This window comes from Ochotona curzoniae, unplaced genomic scaffold (genome assembly GCF_017591425.1).
Source record: "Ochotona curzoniae isolate NIBS_2020 unplaced genomic scaffold, NIBS_Ocur_1.0 scaffold_4701, whole genome shotgun sequence".
Taxonomy (NCBI): domain Eukaryota; kingdom Metazoa; phylum Chordata; class Mammalia; order Lagomorpha; family Ochotonidae; genus Ochotona; species Ochotona curzoniae.
In genome coordinates this window covers 68952978-68976417 of record NW_024467122.1, presented here as the reverse complement: position 1 = coordinate 68976417, position 23440 = coordinate 68952978, and the positions used below count along the sequence as shown (strand labels likewise).

The 23440-nt window shown below is 52.2% G+C and overlaps 1 protein-coding gene across 1 annotated transcript; it reads right to left on the bottom strand.

The window, feature by feature from the left end:
• Positions 1–989: 989 nt before the first annotated feature.
• ANKDD1A (ankyrin repeat and death domain containing 1A) lies at positions 990–22616 on the bottom strand. The gene is made up of 14 exons (XM_040969287.1): positions 22569–22616; positions 21431–21529; positions 16202–16300; positions 15128–15232; positions 14396–14494; positions 11867–11965; positions 11463–11561; positions 8552–8650; positions 7160–7258; positions 6753–6851; positions 5804–5899; positions 3926–4130; positions 1855–1986; positions 990–1060 (listed from the first exon to the last, which is right to left on the bottom strand). Exons 1-14 carry the CDS (start codon positions 22614–22616, stop codon positions 999–1001), a joined length of 1440 nt encoding a protein of 479 aa, XP_040825221.1. The 3' UTR covers positions 990–998.
• Between the last annotated feature and the right edge of the window lie 824 nt (positions 22617–23440).

Below are 23440 nucleotides of genomic sequence, written 5' to 3'. Positions count from 1 at the left end.
CTTATGTCCTGGGAAAGCAGTTGAGGACAGCCCAAAGCCTTGAGACCCTGCACCTGCGTAGGAGACCTAGAGGAAGTTACTGGCTCCTGGCTTCGGATCGGCACAGCACTGACCGTTGCAGCTGAAGATCTTCCTTTCTGTCTCTCTTCTTCTCTGTATATCTGCCTTTCCAATAAAAATAAATAAATCTTTTAAAATGTATATATATATAAACCATGTACCAGTGTTAATTTCCTGGTTTAAAAAGTTACCCCCAAATTATGTAAGATGTCAGTATTTGAGGAAGTCGTAGGAGGAACACTCAGAAACTCTTTGTATATTTCTGCAGCTACTTTTATAAAGGGAAGTGATTTTGAGAGTTTTAGAAGTTTTACTGACTGTAATACCAGAGGGAAAAATGAGGGCTATCAAACTGTACAAATAATCTGTAAGAGCTAACAGCTGTGGAGTGAGGCAGCAAAGGCAGGCTGGTGCAGTAGCTCAACAGGCTTGCAGTGCTGGCATCCCTTATGGACGCCGGTTCATATCCCAACTCCTCTACTTTTGATCCAAAAAAGGAAAAAAAAAAAAAATCCAGCGGAGAAGTCAAGGCAATCCATTCTGGAAGGGGTTTTAACAGCACTTGTGTCAAGGAAGAAGGATGGCTGGGTTTGGCACCTGACCCCAGCACCAGATGACGAGTGTGGCCTAGGAGACTTTTTTTTGCACCTTGGGCCATGCTGTACCCTGTGTACATGGCTCACTGCGCTTCCGGGAGGCTGCCGGACACCAGAGGTGAAGGTGCGCCCAGGACTCCTAGGACAACAGCCATGGGGAAGGATGACTTCCCGACCACCACGCAGGCTCTGGACCAAGCCTCGTGACAAACCGAGCATTGGCCATTTGCCTGCTGGACTCCTCCACAGCTGGACTCTGTTAACAGTGGCCACATAAAAGGCCTTACGTGGTGGCCCTCTTCTGTTTGGGCAGTTCCAGGCCTGGAAGTCTGGCTCCTCCAGTCACATGGTCGTGCACCCCCGGGGGCCACTGGGCTCTGCATTTGCTTTCTTCCTGATGCTTTCTGCAAAAAGAAAAGACTCCTGTGACCTCACAGTGTCTCGGCTCTGCCTCCTGGGGTCAGTACCATGCCTTCCTCACCTGCCAGAGTTTGTGCTAACTGAAGATACAGCGATTATATTTAAGAGCATTTTGACACATTAAAAACAAACAAACAAAAGTCCCTAATTCTTCCACCCAGAGATGCTTCCTTGCTCTTCTTCCACCTTGCCTGAGTGTAAGCAGTCAGGAGAGACACAGGGACCAGAGCTTGTTTCTGCTGCATCTTAGCTAACATGTTCTTCCCAACCACCTTCCCGATCCTGTGATTGCCCCACCTAGTGCACCTGCCAACACATATCAGTGTCAGGGTTGTTTATTTTGGGGGGGAAGGGATCATGAGCTGACTTTGCTTTTGATAGAATTAAGTTCTGGAACCTTTAGTTCTGCTTGCCTGATGGTTCCACAAGACACCCTTCCCTACCTGGAAATCAGGTTTTGGGATAGGCCACCAAACAGCTTGTGTTAAGCCAGTCTGGGTTTCTATATCTTAATATTTGATGGGACAAACAATCCCATTCTTACTATAAAGTGGAAAAAAAAAATGTAACTGCCAAGACTGAGATGATAGTGGCGGGTATAGCGTTCCTTTGGGCTAACACTTTAGTTGCACTGATGGGGAACCCCGGGCCCACTGAGAAGGGGAGGTCTGGGAAGACGGCATTGATGGGAGTAGCGATGCACCTTAGTGCCACAGGCCTGCGCAACTGGTTTGGGGCTCTGCCGCATCCCTCCCTGGTCCCATCTAGGGGTGTGTACCTGCCAGGTCTCTCCTGCCAATGGCCACAAGGCCCTCAAACAGCGCTCTGCCCAGGTTCTCGCCGGCGACAGCCACACCGTGCAGCCAGATGAGAAGCATTCGATGGCCATGCTCCTGGTAGCTCCTGGTGCCTGAAGAGGCAGTGAGGAGAGGGGAGGAGGAGTGTAGCCAATCAGGCCGCCCTAACCCCAGCCCTAGGATGAGACTCTCAATCCTGGCTCCTCCTCTCCAGGCCCTTTACTGCTCTGGCTGCACAGTTGGGTTGGTGTCTTGGGCCCCTAGACCTCACCTGATGCCCACAGATGGGCATTTGGAAGACATTGCGGTCAACCAGGATGCATGCTGGGGCACTTACCTTGCTGGTTGCTTTGCACGCAAAGGCCCACTTTAAGCAGCTCCCTGAATATTCCTAGGAAATCTCAGAATCCAGCGCCTCCACCCTGACACCCACAAAAGATTCTACCCTCTCCTGGGGCAGCCTGGGCATTGGGGTTGTCACAGCTGCCCAGGTGCCTCCTGTCTATAGCCAGATTTGGAGGTGGTGGGTGAGGACTATGCGTCATTTAACCCAGGGGATAGCTGTGAGTGTTCGGCCACAGTTCTGCTTGACGTGGCGCCACCTTTAACCCGTTAAGCAGTTCTTTTCGGTGTTTGGAAGACAGAGACAAATGACAGGAGATCTTCCATCCACCGGTTTTCCGTGTTATGATCCACCAGAAACCAGGGCTGGACCAGGCTGAGGCTAGGAGCCCAAAACTCCACCCTGATCTCCTGTGTGGGTGGCAGGAATCCAAGCACTTGAACTATCACCTGCTGTCTCCCAGGCTGCATTAGCAGGAACCTGGATCAGGGCTAAACCAGCACTCCGATATGGGGTGCAAGCATATGAAAGGCAACTTAGCTGCTTTCCACATGCCGGTTCCTGGTCAGTTGTCACTGTTTACTTGTGTCAATCATGTTTCTCTTTATCAAATGAGACACACACACTATTGTAAACAGAAGCCTGTTTTAGGGGCTGGCATTGTAGTGCAGCAGTTAAGCCAGTTGCCTTCATTATCAGAGTGCTGCTCCTGGATGTAGGTTCTGGCCTGGCCTTGGCCATTGCAGCAATTTGGGGAACAATCCTGTAAATGGAATGTCTCTCTGTGTCTTACCCTTTCTCTATGTTGCTTTGCCTTTCAAATAAATAAAATTAATCTTTTAAAAAAGATCAACTTTAAAAGGCCAATGCTGTGGCATAGTGCATTAGGCTGCTACCTGTGGTACCTGGTATCCCATATGAGCACCAGTTTAAACCCTGGCTGCTCCATCTCCTATCCAGCTTCCTGCTAATGCACCTAGGAGGGAAGCAAAGGATGGCCCAGGTGCTTGGGACCTTGTACTCACATGGAAGGGATAGAAGTTTGGTCAATCTCTGTCTGTCTGTCTGTCTGTCTGTCTCTCTCTCTCTCTCTCTCAGAGAGAGCGACAGAAAGAGAATGGAAAGAAAGAGAAAGGAAGAAAAATAAAGATGAAGAAAGAAAGGAAGGGAGGGAGGGAGAGAGGAAGGAAGGAAGGCAGTACTATGTACCTTCCCAACTGATGGTACACACCATGGTGTCTATTTTATCACATTCTTAGCTGTTTCATTGAATTACTTGGTTAATTCCAAATGTTTTTCAGTTTATAAGACTATGTTTCCTAGTTTCACACGCATCTGAAATGAACACTGCTGTCTTCCTTCCTGATATCTATACACCTTATTTTTATTTCCTTTTCATGTCTTAGTGCCAGGGTCAGTGTTTCCAAATAGAGGTTGAGCAGCTTCCACAGCAGGGACTCACTTCTTTCTACCAGGAGTGCTTGAGTTTAGCAGTTTAGATGGAGTAAATGGATCAGGTGGGTTGGTGGGCAGAGTGAAATTCACAGGTTCCCTGGGAGGCAGAGACCCAGCCTGTGCAGTGAGGCGGACAAATGGCAGCTGGAAGCAGTGTGGGGCTGGGCTATGGGTGGCACAGGCTCGGTTCCCAGAATCATACCCCAGACGTCCCCAGCACTCTGCCCGCCGATGTGGGCAGGGCGAGGTGGTACCTGTCCACTGTTGCTCAATGGCAGCCACGTGGGCCTCGGTGAACTCCCAGGAGTACGCCAGCCTCTTCCACTCATGGGGGCGCAGGTGCCTGGAGGCCAGGCGCCACAGAATGGAGCGGAGCTGCCGGGTCTCCTGCCGGTGGTCCTGCTTAAAGGTCAGGCTCTTTGTAGCATGGTCGTGGGAGTCCCTGCAGGAAAGGTGGTCCTGCGGAGATAGATCCCGAGAACAGAAGCTGAGCGGTCACACCCCACCAGGCTCTCCGTGCAGATGTGGGGGTTTTTTTGTTTTTGTTTCTTTTGCAATACTCAAATTCCATGGACTTTTCAAAAGATCCCTTAAATGCTTCATGAAGATTTCAGATTGTTTTGCACCAAAATAAACTTAGCTCTTGGGGACCTGGCACAGTGGTATAGCTGGCAAAGATGCCTGTAGCACTGGCATCCCTTATGGGCACCGGTTCATATCCAGGTTGTTCCATTTCCAAACCAGCTCCCTGCTTGTGGCCTGGAAAAGCAGCAAAGGCCAACCCAAGGCATTGGACCCCTGCACCCTCGTGGGAGGCCCAAAAGAAGCTCCTGGCTCCTGATTTCAGACTGGCTCAGCTCCAGCCAATGTGGCTATCTGGAGAGTGAACTAATAGAAGGGCAATCTATCTTTCCATCTCTCTCTCTGTAGTTCTGCATTTCCAATAAAAATAAAGAAAATCTAGGCAGGGCTTAGTAACCTAATAACTAAAGTTCTTGTCTTGCATGAGCTGGAATCCCATATGGGCACTGGTTCGTATCCCAGCTGCTCCACTTTCCACCCAGCTCCCTGCTTGTGGCCTGGGAAAGCAGTTGAGGGCAGCCTGCACCCACGTGGGGGACGCAGATGAAGCACCTGGATCCTGGCTTCAGATCAGCTTAGCTCTGGCTGTTGCGGCTACTTGGAAAGTGAAACAGCAAATGGAAAATATTTCTCTCTCTTTTTCCTTCTCTCTGTAAATCTGCCTTTCCAATAAAGATAAATAAATCTCTTTTAAAAAAAAGCAACTCTTCCAGTTTCCACAAGCTTTTCCAGGCACCCTCATCTATACAGCCTTCGTTCATTGACCAAAACACTGGTGTACATTATGTGCTTGGATTTTTTTGGTTTAATTTACTGGATTTACTGAGATAATTTTAAAGATCTTGGGAAGCAGTTGAAGCACTTCAAAAAGAAAGTCTATCCCACAAATTTTAGTTTAGAATATCTAAGGTTATTTAATTGACTCAGCTTAAACTTGGGTCCAGGTATTAATGAAAGGCTTCCTTAGAAGTGTTAAAACTTACTAGTGATATAAGCAAAATAAAAGGGTTTGTAAAATAAATGAAAGCATTTAAAGAAAACTAATTTTTGCAATATGCAACTTATATAGTATACTAATTGTGAAAACTGAAGAAAATGCAAAAAAAGATTTGTATCATAACTTTTTTTTTATAGCAAGGACAACAGAGCCTGTCTTAGTTTGTGTTGGGGATACCACAAGTCCCCTGCACTCTGCCATTCTCCTCTTCCAAGCCCACCGCAGAATCACTAATCCATCCCAGCACATTTTCCTCAGAGCTCAGAACACAACGTGTCCGAGTCCCTGGGGATGGCTGTGAGATGGTACCCGCACAGGCATGCATTTATGCACTTGTCAGCCAGGAGCTACAGCCAGGCCCCTCTACACCGGCACTGTCCCCTCTGTCCACTTGTGTGAGTCAGTGTGTCTGGAAGCTCATCCAGCTACTCGTAGTGGTGCCCGAGACCAGCATTAACACCCTCCAGTCAAAACTGGGATTGAAAGCCATCTCCAGCCGGAGCCATGACTGGCCCCTTTCCAACACAGAGAAAGCACGTGTGGGCCTCCATACCTTCTTCCACCTGTAGAAACGATCTGCTTTTATGATCATGTCCACCAAGCTGACATGGTTGCCACGGGCAGCCACAGCCAGGGCAGTCTTCCCCTGCTGTAAGGCAGAGGTGAATAGTAAGTTACAACTGAAAAATAATTTCAAAAATTAAGAAGAATTTTAAAGGCAATGGTAATAATTCCGGCAACTCTTGCATTTATTTAGAAAGCCTTGGACCTGATGAAACTCCTCTTCATCACAGGCAGGGACCACCACTCCTGTGGTCAGAGACAGGCCCACACGTGGTCAGAGGAGGGGATGTGGGCACATCCTGTGACATCTGCCTGTCTCCCACCAGACCCCAGGCCCTTGGCTCCAGCTGTGACACAGGAAGCGGCTCCTCCCATCCAGCCACTGGCCCTGGCCCAGCTCCAAACAGAGAGTCAGTCCCCTCCCACAGGTGCAACCTCAGGCAGCCTCGCCTTCCGCATCCCAGACTGGCCTTGCTGGGTTACATGCACAAGTGCCCATTCCTTCTTGAGCCTGTGACCTCCCAACCTTACCCCAGTCCCCCCGCCCACCCAGGCTCTTCTGAAGCCACCCCAAGAGGTAGCCACACAGAGCACAGTGAGAGCTGCGAGGTCCTCCCAAGTCTGGTCCCATGTAGAGGGTAGGAGGGCAGCAATGAGGCACTTATTCCACTCCTCCCACTCCCCACCAGGTGACTCGCAGTCTTATGGGGAGCACGAAAGAAGGAAAGGCAGCCACGGAACAGGGAGAAGGGGGTTGATGGACCAAGAGGAGAGAGGTGAAGGTAGCAGAAGGGTGGGAAGGCTGCCTGAAAGTGGCTGCTTTTGAACTGCTGTATTTTGAGGCTTGGACAGCCTGAAGGAGAATAAGGAGGAGGTGTTGGTAGCAAAGAGGGAGGCATGGACATCTTGAAAGGCAGATGGGTGGCAAGCACAGGTACCTTATCTGTCAGGTTTAAGTCGACCCCCATGACCAGGAGCAGCTCCGCCGCCTCCTGACAGGCGTGTTCGGCGGCGAGGTGCAGGGGCGTTTGCTGCCTCTGGGGAAAAAGCAAGTGGCCAGGAAGCCAAGCTGGAAAAAATCACCCAGGGACAGCAGGCTCCCAGACAGACCCAGACCAAGGGAAGACGCCCAAGGACAGCTGACTGTAGGGACATGTTTACTCCCGTACTGTGTGGCTCTGGACAAAACCTCTAAAGTACTCAACATGTGAACATGAAAATGATGCCATCTTCAACCTCTGGGACCTAAAACAACAGCCCTTCAACTCTGGGGTCATGCTAGGTGACCAGTGCCCGGCCCTGCCCCCCCCCCGGGAGGGGCCCGAGGTTTCCTGCAGTTACTTACATGGTCAGTGGCATCCAGGTCACTGTGGGCATCAATGAGGAGCTGGACCAGGGCGGGGCGGTTGTGTCTCACAGCCAGGTGCATTGGAGAGGTGCCCCGCTGTGGAAGGGGGCACATTTGTCAGTTAGGGGTCCTCCCCAGCTCTGGGTGGGACTCAGTGCTTGTGGGTTTGGAACCTTCTAGCTTCTCAAACATTCAGCCACCTAATAAGTATCAGGGGTGCTGTTCTCATCACATGGCTAAGAGGGCCCGTGGCTCTGGGCCTCTCCATCCACTGGCATGTAGGGAGCAGGTCAGTGCTTCTGTATGAGATGAAGGATCAGTGCTTACCCAAGGTCTCTCAAGGTTGCAGAATTCTATGCCCACCAGAGGGGGTCTGTGGCCCCATCTAAATGACAACGTGGATTTACTGCCACAGCATCGCACTCTGTAGATGATACAGTATCACAGACTGTGGATCAATGCCAAGCATTGATGGTATAAATTCACATTTGTTGTCAGAAAAACCCTCAGTTATTAATTACAAAAAGGTTATAATAGGGACCAGCAGTGTAGCATAGCAGGTTGAGCCTCCATCGGTGGCACTGGCATCCCAAAAGGGCACCAGTTTACATTCCAGCTGCTCTACTTCTGATCCAGCTACCTGCTGGTGGCTTGGGAGAGCAGTAGAGGACAGCCCAAGTGCTTGGACTCCTGCACCCATGTGGGAGACCTGGAAGAAACTCCTGGCTCCTGGCTTTAGACCAGCCAAGCTCTAGCCATTGTGGCCATTTTGAAGGTGTACCAGCCACAATAATATAGCTCTCTGTCTCTTCCTCTCTGTAAATCTGCCTTTCAAATACAAATAAGTAAATCTGCCTTTCTTCTCTGTCTTTTATGCAGTCATTGCAAATATAGAAGCTATTTTAGTTTCCTAATAAAGCTTCCTATTGAAACTATCTTCAACCTAATGAAGTTATCTCCTCATTGACAAAATGGAGTCCTAAGAAACTATAGACAGATGAGAAGACAGAGGACCAGGGAGGGTGAAGTAGCTCACCCCAAAGTTATTCAGTTTTTAAATGGTGGTACTGCCAGGCCTCAAAGCCAACCAAGGAAACACACACACACACACACACACACACACACACACACACACACACACACACACCAGCTAAGAAGCTACGGTCAGAAACGTGAAAGATTCTCACTTAGACGCAGTGCGCACATGGGGGGGAGAACAGCAGTAAATAGTTCAGGGCAAACTGGGTTTCTAACCCTGATCCCACCGGAACAAGATCTGGCTCCTCTAGTCCTGGCAGTCTCCAAGGGTCCAAAGTGCCCCCTTTCCACCTGCTGTGGCCACAGGTTGGGCCATGATGAGGACTCCCTCCAAACAGGCCCCACACTTACGTGATCTGCCACTTGGGTGCAGCCTCCTGCTCGGATGAGCGCCCTGGCCACGTCCTCGCAGCCCCTGAGGGCCGCATAGTGCAGGCAGCTCAGCTTTTTCTAGAAGAAAAGCAGAGTGACAGCAGCCCTCACAGCACCACTGACAACGCACTTTAGGCTTCATTGTTCCATTTAGGTCTCAACCCACCCTCCACCCCCCACAGGGGCCTCTTATCTCCATGAAACCTTGAGGCTGGCAAATTGAATGACTTGCCCAGGGATGGGGATCAGTAAAAGCTGCTTGTGGGGGGGTCTCTGCTTCTTCCTTACTCCCATCACAAACCCTGGCGGCGGCATAGAGCCAAGTCCATGCAATTCCTTGTCCGGCAAGAACAAGCAGGTGGCAGGCCCTGAGCAGGTGGCTACCTAGAGGAAGACTACAACACCAGCTCCAAATAATCTCTAAAGCAGACCATCTTAATTCCTCTATTTTCGAACAGTTTTATCATGTATTATTATTGTTACCATGTGTATTTTGATTTCTGATTGCACAACATGATTGAAATTTAGAACAGACAATTCCAGATCCTGAAGGAACTGAACCAGCTAAGAGAACAGATTTGGGGCCCAGCACAATAGTTTAGTGGCTAAATCCTCAGCTTGAAATGCCAAGATTCCATATGGGCGCCTGTTCATGTGCCTGGTACTCCACTTACATTCAGCTCCCTGTTTGTGGCCCAAGAAAGCAGTGGAGGCTGGCCCAAAGCCTTGGGACCCTACATCCAGGCAGGAGGACCCGGAAGAAGCTCCTGGCTCCTGGTTTCAGTTCTGGCCATTGCAGCCATTTGGGGAATTAATTAGAGGATGAAGGATCTTCTTCTCTGTCTCTCCTCCTTCACTCTGTAAACCTGCCTTTCCAATAAAAATAAATCTTAAAAAAAAAAAAAAAAATCGGGGCCTGGTGCTGTAGCCGAGCAGCTAAACTCCTCATCTTCTTGCAGGTACCAAGATCCCATATGGGTGCCAGTTCTAATTCCAGCAGCCCCATTTCTCATCCAGCTCCCTGTTTGTGGCCTGGGAAAGCAGTAAAGGATGGCCCAAAGCCTTAGGACCCTGCATCCAGAAGAGACTCAGGGATCCTGGCTTTGGATCAGCTCAGCTCCAGTCGTTGCAGCCACTTGGGGAATGAATCAACAGACAGAAGACCTTCCTCTCTGTATATCTGACTTTCCAATGAAAATAAAATAAAGACTTTTAAAAAGAATAATAAAATCAATTTGTCGCTGATCTAAACACAAAAAGCAAAACAAAACAAGAAACAAAACCACAAACTCCCTGTCTGGAGAGGGGCCATGCAGCTGCCTCTCCTAGTCAGAGAGAATTTTTCAGCGCAGACTTGTGTACAACAGAGAGTGAGGGAAAGAGGTGGCCTGGGCCAGGGTCATGCAGCAGGCTCCAGGACTGAGCTGGGAGGGCTCTAGCCCAGGTGGAGCTCCACAGCAGGGGGCACCCCCAACCATGCTGGGGAGCAATGGGCAAGCAGGCTGCTAAGCCTCAGCTTTGCTGCTGACAAAGTGACAGACCTCTCGGTAGCAGTTTAAATACAGTCTGTCCCCTCGGAAACTCAGGATGCTTAATCCCACTTGTGAGGTCTGCCTAGGACAGCAGCTTAATCCAAACCTGGTACGTAGTGATGAGGCCTTAGGGAGGTGACCAAGAGGAGAAGCAGTCACCGGGTGGAGACCCCCCCCCCGCCCCGTGACAGTCACAGTGGCTTTAAAAGAGAGAAGAGATCAACAGCCAGATGCACTCCTGTCTCCCACCATAGCATACCCTGCACTGCCTCAGGACTCTGCCCCTACCCAGGCAGCTGCAGCCCCCAGACCTCCAACCACAGCTGTAAAGGAAAGAACCTCTCTTCTTAACAACCTGCCCAGTCAGTGATGTCTGTTAGGTTGTCAGCAACAGAAAACCTACTTCTTGGAAGCAGGTGTTTAGCCTTGGGGCTAAGTCCCCGGGGACCCACCACAGGATGCTTGGGTTTGAGTCCTGGCTCCAGCCCCTGATCTCAGCTTCCTTGCTAATGCAGATCCCGGGAGACAATAGTGCTGGTGGACCAAGTTACCTGGGTACCTGCCACGCACACACGCGGAAGCCTGGATTGAGTTCTCAGCTCCTAGCTCTGCCCTCACCACCCACCCAGCTCCAACTGTTGTGGGCATTTGGGGACCCAACTAGTGGATGGAAGCTCCTTTCTCTCTCTCTCTCTCTCTCTCTCTCTCTCTCTCTCTCTCTCTCTCTCTCTCGCATCCCAGAGTACCTGGGGTTGAGCCATGCCTCCGCATCTGATCCAGCTGCCTGCTAACGCTGGGCTTCCGCCTGGTGTAGCCCTAGATGCCGCAGACATTTGGAAAGTAAACCAGCAGATGGAAGATATTCTCCCTCTGTCTCTCTCTGTCCTCTCGCCCCTCCCTTTTCCTGTTTTGCTTTGCCCTAAACATAAATAAAAATAGCCTAGCAAATATTAGAAAGAAAATGACAGGAATGGGAACATGACTGTGGGTACCATGGAGCTGTGCACCTAAATGAGGGGTCTGCAACACCTAAATGAGGGGTCTGCAACATACACCGCAACAAAGCAACTGAAGACAGGAGAGGAGAAAGAAAAAAAAGAAAAGAAAATGAACTAAGATAATCTGTAAGTCTCCATTTTCTTCTTTGTAAAATGGGTGATGTGCTTCTGAGGTAATCGTTATTATCACAGAGGCTTTGTAAGCTCCCAAGAAACCCAAACAACACTCCAAGGTGTTGGCATCGTGACCTAGTTGTGTATACCAGCATCCTACATGGGCGCTCGTTTGAATCTGAACTGCTCCTCTTGCGATCCAGCTGCCCAGCTAATGCACCTGGAAAACCAGCGGGAAATGGCTACCTGGGTGAGGGCGTTGGCGTCGCTGCCGGCGTCGAGGAGGAGCTGTACGCAGTCAGCATGGGCACCTTCCACAGCGGCGTGCAGGGCGGTCAGCCCCTCCTGAAACACAGGGCAAGGGGGTGCAGGTGGCAGTGGGGAAGGGGGGCGACAGGACCAAGCCCTTGGGCACTGCCAGACCCCTGTCCTTGGACGTGCTCGCTACGCCCTCTCAGTAGGAGTTGTTCTCAGCCTCCGTGCTAGTCCAGTGCCTCTGCCGCTGACCACCCTGCTGTGAGCCACAGCAGCTTTCCGGGGACGCACGCTAGGCTCATCACTTCCCGGCATGAGGGAACCACCAGAGCCCGTGCTCCTGCACGCCTGGGGGGCCGGACTCATCTCTGTGCCTTCCACAAGGGACAACTCACCGCGTTCCTCTCCTCCAGATCCAGCCCCAGGTGCACCAGCCGCTGCAGCACCGCCAAGTGGCCGCGGCCGGCAGCCAGGTGAAGCGCTGTGTTTCCCTCCTGCAGGGGAAGGACACGACCTCGCACACAGCCCCGCGCCCCGCTGAGGTCGCCCGCTTACTTTACCGCCCCGGAATCCTAGAGAGGGATTGTCACAAGTATGTGACAAGCTGCTGCTCTGTCAGCAGGGCCAAGGCCATGCAGAACCAAAACTCAAACTAAGTTCTCACTTCCCTTATATTTTCTTTTTTTATTTTTTTTAAAGATTTATTTTTATTATTTTTTTATTGGAAAGGCGGATATACAGAGAGGAGAGACAGAGAGGAAGATCTTCCGTCCATTGATTCACTCCCCAAGTGAGCGCAACGGGTCGATACTATGCCGATCCGAAGCCAGGAGCCTCTTCCGGGTCTCCCACGCGGGTGCAGGGTCCCAAGGCTTTGGGCTGTCCTCGACTGCTTTCCCAGGCCACAGGCAGGGAGCTGGAAGGGAAGCGGGGCTGCCGGGATTAGAACCGGCGCCCATATGGGATCCCGGGCGTGCAAGGCGAGGACCTTTAACCACTTGCGCCACCGCGCCGGGCCCTCCCTTATATTTTCAAAACAGACCCAATACTTGAAGAACTAGGTGGGAGGGGCGGGGCCCTGTGGTGTAGCAGGTATCCCCTATGAGTGCCAGTTCCAGTGCTGGCTGCTCCACTTCTGATCCAGCTCCCCGTTAACGTGCCTGGGAAAGCAGCAGAAGATGGCCCAAATGCTTGAACCCCTGCAGCCTATTGGGAAACCCAGACAGAACTCCTGGCTCCTGCCCAATGCAACTCCAACCATTTTTGAGAGTGAACAAGCAGGGTAAATAAAGCTCCATCCCTCCCCTCCACCCTCACCTCTGTAACTCTGTCTTTCAAATAAATAAATCGATCTTCCAGAAAGAACAACCAGAAACAAGAACATCCTTACTGAGGAAGCAGAGGGCTAGAAAAGGCAGGGACAAGCAATGGCCGCTCACCAGCGTGTAACGGAGTAGGCACTTGGACTTCAACTCAAAATGAGAAATGTCCACCACCCCTTGGTCAAGCTGCACACATATAAGTGGACAGTCACATTCACAAGGGATCAAGAGGAAACTCTTGGGCTTTCTTTATGAGCATTGGAATACCACATGAATGAATAGCAATCCCCCCATCCTTAGCTCCGCCCTGCTCCCTCTGCGTGCCCTCTGCCTGTGTAGGCACGCACACAGCCACTGCTGTGAGCCAGGGGCTATTAAGAAAGGCAGCCATGGTGGGGAGTGGCTGTGTCCAGGGGATCTTCAGGAAGCTGGAGGGCCTGACCCACATTCCTCACTAGCATGCAGTACACTACCCCTCCATCCTTAAGCAGAAAGCAGAGTTCAGGAGGGAGGTGCAAGCTTCAAAACTTCTCTCTCTTGACTTTCTGATGGCAAGACTCGCCTGCATACCACCCACATTTCTCTCCTCTGTGTTTGCTGCTCCCGCTCTCCTTGAGTTGCTAAGGGACGGTCATTTTTGTCCCCTTCCATCAGCCTGTCCTGGTGAGGGGCTGTCCTGGGTGTGTCACTCTTGGCACTCCCAGAACCTTCTCAGTCCATGTTTCCAGAAGGAAGGAGCTAGGGCTGCTCTGAGCTGTGGGGTCCTGTGAGGATGAGTGTGGACGGATTTGTTGCAGCCTTCACAGGGCTCAGTGCCCCTGGAGGGCAAGGAACTCAGGATTCAGCACCAGGAACCAGGGTTGTGCTGGTCCTGCACTCGGCCCTCCCTTTATCGTGTTGTGTGCCCTTAGCCAGAGTACCCCCATCTCTAGGCCTTATCTTCCCCAGCTAAGAGAAGACAGAACTAACGCTTGGTGACCACACTTCCTGGTCTGGCACTTGTGGTGCCTCTGTCTGGGGAGCTCACTGTCACCACCTCAGTCCCCGCCAATGCAAGGGTTAATGAGGGAGGCACTGCCTTGGTTAGAAGCATGGTCTAGAATGTGCTACCACACCTTTCATGATGCAGTCACCTGCAGGGCCATCTCCTCCACTCCCCCACCCTCACCCTTCCTCAGATGAGCAAAACCCTGAGCTTCAACTCTCTACCCTGAGAGTTGACACCCATCCACCTGTTACCATAGCATACAGCATAGCCAGTGGTAGGGATGAGGCTTTTCCCAACACCTCCACCAACAGACAGCCCCTGTCCCCAGAGATAGCCAAGCCATCAGGCCACCAGGCCACCTGACCACGGCTAATCACAGCTTCTTCCTGAGGGCTATGGCACGCATCTCCTGCAGCCAGAAACTGTAACTCAGGGCTCGCCCCGGGTGTAGGCTGCAATATGCCTGCAGGATGGGCAGGAGCCAGGCCCTGCTCCCTGGGCCCTTCCAAGAGTACAGGTAGAGTCAGGTGGGCACAGGTGAGGGGGCAGCACTTGCAAATGGGGTAGGGGCTCTGCAACCTGGCAGGGAGCCCAGAGGCTCACGGGCACTGTACCTTGTCCTTGACGCCTTGGTCACATCCAGAGCCCACGAGGAAGTCCAGAGCCTCCAGTTGCCCGTGCTCAGCAGCCCTGTGAAACGCTGTCCTGCCCAGCTGGCCAGAAAGACAGGAGCCAGGCTTCCTCAGCCTGCCCAAGTGGCTCTGCTTGCCAGCCACTCTGGGCCTGCAGCAGCTTGTCCTCGTGCCTCCCCTGGCCAAATGCACCTACCCTGGAAAGCCCAGATCCTATTTGCCACCCAATGCCTTTTTGTGGGGTCTCTCCCCACTGCCCATTGAGTAAACGACAGATCCCTGGGGCTGCAGCTGCAGGTTCCCCCTCCAGCCTGCCCACCCACGGTTCCAGCCCCCACAGGATTCACACACCGAGGGCCCTTGACGCCCTCTGAAGCTCAGTAGATGCTCCCTCCTCTGTTTGCTCGCACCCCAACACCCCTTTTTTCCCAATGGTACTCCCAAACCAGGTGAGTCAGCAAACACCACCTCTTCCAGGAAGCCAAGAGCAGGCGCTCCCTTCTCCCACCTGTCTGGTCCATGGTCAGGGTTGACAGCCACCTGAACATGTTCTGCCTGAGCCCTGCCCATTCGTGCCCAGCCCTCTTCCGGACCAACAGCTCCCCTGGTTGAGAGTCCAGTGGGTCCCTGTCTTAGAGGGGACCTTCAGGAAAGCAGGAAGCCTGGTGAGCACCAGGGGCCTCAGGGGCCAGCTAACGATGAGGTGGCTCTCACCTTATCTGCCTGGTCCAGGGCCACATCCTCCAGGTCCTCCATCATGTACACCAGCACTGGCACGTGGCCTTTCTGGGCAGCACAGTGCAGTAAGGTCAGGACGTCCTGCAAATAAGCCCAGGCGGCCCCGGTGATATGCGAAGGGAGGCCCCTGTCACACACTGCCTGTCTCCCAGACATAGCCACCCCTCCCCGCGAGGAACAACGCTGCCAACAACAAGTGGGCCCACAGGACAAGCCACTCAGATTTGGTTGTGTGGTCGGGGACCAATGATACCTGCCTCTCTGAGCTTGCATCGTCACAGGGGTCAGGAAGGTAACCCCTGAGCTTGGGGAGAAGAGGGCACTTACAGTAGAAACATCATAAGCTGCAAAATGACTCAAAGACAGACACTGAGGTCATTGATCACCAGCTGTCCCCAGAACATCCCCCACGGAACGGGCAAACAGGTCCCAGACATTACTTCTGATCCAGTCACTAACGAAGAAGCCAGGAACAGAGTGCTCTGTGCGTGTCACTGGCCGGAGCACGCCCTCACTCACTCCCTCCCTCCAACCAACCACACACAACCTGGGGAACAGATACCAGGTTCCCTGAGCTGCTGGTCCTCTTCTGACAGAGCTGTCCCCCTGCTCCAAGATGGGCCACTTCCCCATTCCCAGAGGAGAAAACCAAGGTTTACCCAAGGTGCCAAAACTGGTGAATGGATTTCTGTTCCTTCTACCCCATCACAGCCACCCCTGGGAGCTAGGACAGGCAGGGAGGGCAAGGGTGCCATCCCCCACCCCACCACCACCACATGCATATATCTGCCACCACATTCACACTCCCTGGCCACACTCAGACCTTCTCCCAAACCTCAATGAAAACAGCTGCGAGTCCCAGCATCACAGCACTGGTGTCAGCCTGGGCTTCCAGAAGGTTCTCAGGGGATGGGGTCTAGGGGTCAGGCAGAGGTAGGCAGCGGGCAGAGGGCAGTGGGAGCAGAGATGGAGAGACCTGTGTACCTTCAGGCTGAGAGGCAGAGGCCCCTAGCAAGGGGGGGACAGGGAAGACTCCAGCCAAAGCCTCACCTTGTTCTCACAGTGGACCTTCGCCCCGAAGCTGACCAGGATTTGCACGATCCGCAGGTGACGGAACCAGGCAGACAGGAGGAGTGCGTTCACCCCAAACTAGGGGAGAGGACACAGGGAGGTGAGGAGAACCAGGTGAGGGGGCGTGGCTGTGCACCTGGCCCCGTGTCCACTTGGCATTAGCAACCTTAAGAGCCTCCCAGGCCACAGAGCTCCCAGCTTTAGGAATTTAAAAAACAGGAGGTGTTTTTGTTTTGTTTTGTGGATATATTATTGCAAGCTTTTAGTCCCCTCTAAATGAAACCTAAAAATAAAACAGTTTCCATCTACCCCCATCATCAGTTCATAAGAGATAATTTTATTTTATTTTATTTTATTTTTGAAAGACAAAAAAAGATCTCCTGGGCCCAGCTCGATAGTGTAGCAGTTAAAGTCCTCGCCTCGAACGCACCAGGATCCCATATGGTTGCCGGTTCTAATCCTGGCAGCCCCACTTCCCATCCAGCTCCCTGCTTGTGGCCTGGAAAAGCAGGACGGTTTCAGATTGTCTCAGCCGCTTGGGGAGTGAATCATCGGATGGAAGATCTTCCTCTCTGTCCTCTCTGTCCTTTTCTCTGTATATCCGCCTTTCCAATAAAAAAGATCTCCCGTCTGTTGGTTCATTCCCCAGCAGCTAGAGCTAGAGTCAGGAGCTGGGGAAGAAATCCGAGTCTCACACATGCTGGCCGCGACCCAATTGCCTGAGCTCAGCGTTTGCACTGGCAGGAAGCTGCAGTCAGGACCTGGACCTGAGTTTCAAATTAGCCCATCCACACCCTAGATGTGGGGCAAGGGCTTCCTAACCATTTAAACTAAATGTCCACTACCCCCACCAAAAAAAAAAATTTTTTTTTTTGGCTTGGAAAATCAGAGTTACAGAGAGAAATCTGCTGGTTTACTCCCCAGCTGGCTGCAGCAGCCAGAGCTTGTCTGGTCTGAAACCAGGAGCAAGAAGATTTCTCTGGGTCTCCCACATGCATGCAGGGTCCCAAGCACTTGGGCCATCCTCTGTTGCTTTCCCAAGTCCTAAGCAGTATTGCTGGATGGGAAGTGGAGTAGCCAGGTCATGAACCAGTGCACAAATGGAATCCCAGCGTCAACAGGCAAGGATCAGCCTGTATCTCACACTCCTCAAAAACCCAATCTGGGCCCAGCGCGGTGGCCTAGCAGCTAAACTCCTCGCCTTGAATGCGCCAGGATCCCTTATGGGGGCTGCTTCCCATCCAGCTCCCTGCTTATGGCCTGGGAAAGCAGTCAAGGACAGCCCAAAGCTTTGGGACCCTGCATCCTCGTGGGAGATCAGGAGGAAGTTCCTGGCTCCTGGCTTCAGATTGGCACAGCTCAGACTGTTGCAGTCACTTGGGGAGTGAATCATCAGACAGAAGAGACTCCTCTCTGTCTTGCCTCATCTCTGTGTATCTGACTTTGCAATAAAAGTAAAACCAATCTTTAAAAAAAAAAAAAAAAGAAAGCAGTCTGAGAGATATTCATAATCACAGCTTCAAGAGGAAAATGCGCTCTACTTGCCTTCTGACTTGCTGTGATTAGAGACCTCAGCATCCTGCGCAGGCAGACGACTAGGACTGCACTGACAAGGCCTTGGGGGAGGGGAAGTATCAAACATCATGCCCAATGGGAAATTTACAATGATGTACCCAGACCTGCCGCCCTGCAGTTCCCACGCCAGCAGCCTCTGGGGCAGCCAGAACACCAGCCCCACATGGCACAGCTTCAGTTCTGCATCTGGGGAAGGCACTACGCTTGTGCCCCCAGAGTCTTTCACCCTTCACCCTCCCCCTGGACTCGGTCCCCTGTGGGGATGGGTATGACCCCACAAGGAGCCTTGTGTGTGAGAGGTGCCAAGAAAGGGGTCTTGGGGCGGGGAGGCACCAGAACTCCTCTTCTGGGGAAAGGGGAGCTGGATAGGTTGAGCACCTTGGCCATAGTGGGCATGGAAGTCCAGTGGCAGCTGAGCGAGCAGCAGACTCTAAGCTTCCCAAACAAGGGGCACTGCCCTACAGGAGTCTGGGGGAAGGGAGGTGCTGGTGCAGACACGTGGTAGTGGCAGAGGCTGGGCACAGCACATAGAAAGGTCTAGACAGATTGCAGACAGGGGCGTCTCGCTGCTCCTGACTCTGCTGTCCTGTGTGAGCAAAGCACCCTCCCTCTGCAGGTGGAAGCTCATCCCACACCCCAGTCCTCAGGTTCAGGGAGGCTCTATGGGAATCAGGGACAAGGACTGAGAGCCATGCTAGGTCAATGGCAGGTGGACGACTATTTGCAAACCTTCAAGAGAATGGCCAGCAGGAGCAGAAGCCACGAGAGCCAGCAGGGACCACAAGAATGTAAGCTTATCCTCTTGGAATCTTGCAGAAGGGACTGGCCCTGCCACAGAGGGGTTAGGGTTAGGTTCAGGGTTAGGATACTGGTCTGGGCTGAAGCTATTAAGAGAGCCAGCACTGGAAGGGTGTGCTCACACTGGGCGTGTTCCAGAGGGAAAAGCCCCTGGAGGCTGGGGAGTATGAGGTGTGAAGTGTCAGGAATGGGGCAGGGAGAGCCCTGGGAACAGGATGGGGGGGCACCAGGGACACTTCACTGTCTCACACCAGCATTGATCCCCAGGAGCTGTCCAGGACACAGCCCAGTGGCATATCACTAGACACCTAGCTTCCTCCCCAGTATTTTCCTGCTGAAATGTCTCCCCATTAAGCTTTGAGCATCTCCACCAAAACCCACATTAAAACATAATCTTCTTTGTGAACAAGGAAGAGAGTGCAGACTTAATCTGATTATAGTATTTGGAGGTGGGAATTTTGGGAGATATTAATGATTAAATGAGGCCATAAGGCTTGGGTCCTCATCCAAAGGACTGACTTTATTCATTCTTTTTAGATTTATTTATTTTTATTGAAAAGGGAGATTTACAGAGAGAAGAAAAGACAAAGATCTTCCATCCAGTGTTCACTCCCCAGATAGCTGCAATGGCCAAAGCTGAGCTGATCTGAACTCAGGAGCAAGAAGCTTCTTCCAGGTCTCCCACGCAAGTGCAGGATCCCAAGGCTTTGGGCTGTCCTCTGCTGCTTTCAAAGGCTACCAGCAGCAAGCTGGATGGGAAGTGGAGCAGGTGGGACACAAACTGGCATTCATATGGGATCCCAGTGTGTTCAAAGTAAGGATCTAGCCACTAAGCCATTGTACTGGGCCTGACTGTGGCTTTATAACAGGATACCATGTGCATGGACAGTCCCCACCAGCAAGGAGCTCACACTCACAGCTGCCAGACCTTGAACGTTCCAGCTTCCAAACTGTGGGACCAATAAGCTGCTTTTTCTTACAAATTACCCACCTGTGGTGTTCAGTTAGCTCAGAGGAAAACAGATAAGAGGGCAGGTGCTTGGCCTGATGGAGGCAATGCCAGTTAAGATGTCCACACTAGGCATTGGCACATAGCATATCAGGCTAAGCCTCTGCCTGCAGCACCAGCACTCCCTATGGGCACTGGTTCATTTCCCAGATGCTCCACGATTAATGGCCTGGGGAAGAAGCAGGGGATGGCCCAGGTGCTTGGGCCCCTGTACCTACGTGGTAAACCCGGAAGAAGCCCATCACTTCTGGTTTCAGACCAGCACAGCTCTGGCCATTGTGACCATTAGATGAGTGAACCAGCAGACAGATATCTCTCCCCACATGACTTTGCATTTCAAATAAAATGAATAAATCTTTAAAAAAATATATTCACTTTCCACATTGGGGCACCAGAGTTGGAGTCCTGGCTTCAACTTCCTGCTAATACAGACCCTGAGAGGAAGCGGGGATGGCTCAGGTACTTGGGTCTCTGTCACTTATATGTCTGAGTTCCCCAGCTCCATGCTTCAGCTTGGCCCAATGCCTATTGTTATGAACATTTGCTGATAGAAACTATTTCTCTCTTCAAATTAAAAAATGGGGGCCAGATAAATCCACCATCTGCAATGCTGCCATCCCATATGGGCACCAGTTCATGTCCCAGCTGTTCCATTTCCAATCCAGCTCCCTACCGATGGGCCTGGCAAAGCAACAAAGGATGGCTCAAGTGTTTGGGCTCTGGCACCTATATGAAGTCTTTGCTTTAGTCTGGTCTGGCCTACTCTAGCCATTGCAGATATTCAGAGAATAAAGTAACAGATGGAAGCTCTCTCTGTCTCACCCTCTGTCCGTGTAACTCTGCCTTTCAAATGAATAAATAAATATTTGTAAACAATAATAATAAAGAAAACTGACTGAGATACTTCCTCTACATGCCTATAACTGAAGTCTGCGTGCCCATCTGGTTACATCACAGGATGTATTCATTGCTGTCTGCACGGGGAGTAGGATTCCCCTCCCTGTTCTCCCTAGACCTTCTCTCACAAGGCTCAGGTCCTAGCAGAAGACCTGGTGGAAAAAGAGCCACGCAAGACGTTGCAAGGTTTCACCAACGCATCTGTACTAGGCACCCAAGACAACACTCCCCTCCCTGTTCCACCCTTAGCCTACCTCTAACGAAGGTCCAGGGAGCAGATGGGGTGAGACAGCAAGAGGAGGGGGTGAGGTTGCCCCCCTACAGGGATCCTGACCCCAACTCCTAATCAAGCCCCCTTCCTGGGAGCAGAGAAGCCAGGACAAAAAAAAAAAAGTGTGTTGGCACTGCAGGGAAGTTTCAAGTTTTGTGCTTTTTTAGATTCTAAGTGAATCCTTATGAAAAGTCATTGTTATTGTTGGTCATTGGGCATTCCTCCCAAACTTACAGAAAACCCCATAAGTTTTCCTCTCTCCCTGTCTCTCTCTCCTCTCTCTCTCTCCCTCTGTCTCAGCAGTGAATACCTGCCCTACAACTCAGCATGACTGTCAAACTTCATGCAATTCTTGGCTCAAGTGCTAGCAGTTTCTGCTGGAGCTCTTTGTCCTGGTGACCCTGCTGAGTGGGTTTTCATCCTGCCCTCCTGGCTGTGCCGGTGCAGCTGAAACACACGGACAGACCGAAAATGGGAACACAAAGTGCTCCCACCCACCTGTGCCAGTCTCAGCAACGAGAGCCAGCTCCCAGACCCAGAGGGATCATAACTGACCACCATCCCTGCCCCTGCTCCCCCACCAGACCCTGCCCCAACCCCGGAGACAGACAGACAAGCAGACACACACACCAACATGTCCCTGCGAGGGGCCCCGTACCACATCTGCATCGTCCACCAGCGCTTCATGCTCCAGGAGCAGCCTCACTGCCTGCTCGTGCCCCGTGCCTGCAGCCCAGTGCAGAGCCACTCTGCCCACCTGCCAGGAGAGGCAAGGATCCGGTCACTGCCACCAGGCCTGCCTCGCTGCCCTCCCCACTAGGACAGCTGGTCTGTAGGCCAGAGGGCCTTCTGCAGGCACTGGTGGCCAGCTGGCTGGGGACCCAGCCCCAGTCTAGCTCCCTCTTCTCATCCTACACATGGCAGCTGCAGAAGCAAATGCAGTGCAGACTGGCTCCATCTGTCCCCCACCAAGAGTTCTTGCCCGCTTCCCGCTGCTCTCGGCCGGCCTGCCAACCCCAGGCCCCCAACCACCTCCCTTATTACCCACCCTCACTCCACATTGCTTCTCAGAAAAGCCCTGAATTTTCCACCTCAAAGCCTTTGTGCTTGCTGTTCATTCCTGGAGGTGAGGGGCTGAAGGGTTTGACTGCCCACCACGGTGGAAGTACACTCCCTGGCATGCTGCCCCGAGCTCCTCGGAACAGACCTGGGGGCGGGCAGCCTCCCTTCTCTTGCTCACTCCTGTCCTCTGTCATTGTCAGCCTGCGATTGGCAAGGAAGGGGAGCGCTTGCTCTGAGGTCTCAGGCGAGCGATGGTGCCTTGCTGGACCCAACTGTTCTCCCTTTGTCAGGATTTCTGCCACATTTTTCACTCTGCCTGGGACACTGTTTCCTGCACACTCCATCTGTGCTCCTTACCTGGACACCTGAGCACAGATACCACTCCAGCTTTGGCTTGCTGACCTCCGACCTCTGACCCCTGCTCTCCTGGCTTTAAACTCTCCTTCCTGGGGGCCCTCTGAGATGGGCCATAGTGAGCATGGGAATGGAGGAACACTGAGATCTTACTCTGAGCAATTGGCAGGGACTAGCTCCATATCCCAGACTTCCCTGTACCCTTGGGCCAGACCCCAAACCCCTGCAGGTCTCAGAAACCCTAAGACAAAGGACAGAGCCTGAGTTCCCCTCCCCGGCCACCTGCGCTGGCCCCAGCTCCAGGAGTAGATCCCCCTGCATGGCCACATGGCACTGTGGTGCTGTCATGGTGCCCGGATGCGGAGGAGCCCAGCATGCACGTGGTTTCTGGCCCTGACGTTCACCCTCCTCCCCATCAGCTCCTTCATCCCCCCGACATGGTTCCTATACAAAATGCCAGGCCTGAGCATTTTGTATAGATTATCATGTTTGACTGCCCAATGAAACGGACACTGTGGGCACCAATTTATAGAGGAGGGTGTAAGGTCAGAGAGGGTCAGTAACTGTCCTTACCTCCTGCTGCTGACCCAGCAGGCTAAGGATCTAGCACAAACAGCCTAATTTGCTTTCCTATTTTTTTTTAAGATTTATTTATTTTTGGGCCCGGCGCAGTGGCGCAAGTGGTTAAAGGTCCTCGCCTTGCACGCCCGGGATCCCATATGGGCGCCAGTTCTAATCCCAGCAGCCCCGCTTCCCTTCCAGCTCCCTGCCTGTGGCCCGGGAAAGCAGTCGAGGACGGCCCAAAGCTTTGGGACCCTGCACCCGCGTGGGAGACCCGGAAGAGGCTCCTGGCTTCGGATTGGCATAGTATCGGCCCGTTGCGCTCACTTGGGGAGTGAATCATCGGACGGAAGGTCTTCCTCTCTGTCTCTCCTCTCTGTATATCCGCCTTTCCAATGAAAAAATAATAAAAATAAAAAAGATTTATTTATTTTTATTGGAAAGTCAGATATACATAGAGGAGGAGAGAGAGAGAGGAAGGTCTTCTGTCTGATGATTCACTCCCCAAGTGAGCACAACAGTCGGAGCTGAGCCAATCCGAAGCCAGGAGCTTCTTCCGGGTCTCCCACATAGGTGCAGGGTTCCAAGGTTTTGGGCCGTCCTTGAGTGCTTTCGCAGGCCAGAAGCAGGGAGCTGGATGGGAAGTGGAGCAGCCAGGACAAAAACCAGTGCCCATATGGGATCCCAGCAA

Coding starts and splice junctions, on each gene's coding strand:
- ANKDD1A (XM_040969287.1), bottom strand. CDS start 22,616: ATGAAGGAGCTGATGGGGAGGAGGGTGAACGTCAGGGCCAGAAACCAC. Junction 14,495..15,127: donor CCCTGGACCAGGCAGATAAG/GTGAGAGCCACC, acceptor CTTTCTGGCCAG/CTGGGCAGGACAGCGTTTCA. Junction 5,900..6,752: donor ACTTAAACCTGACAGATAAG/GTACCTGTGCTT, acceptor TCTGCCTTACAG/CAGGGGAAGACTGCCCTGGC.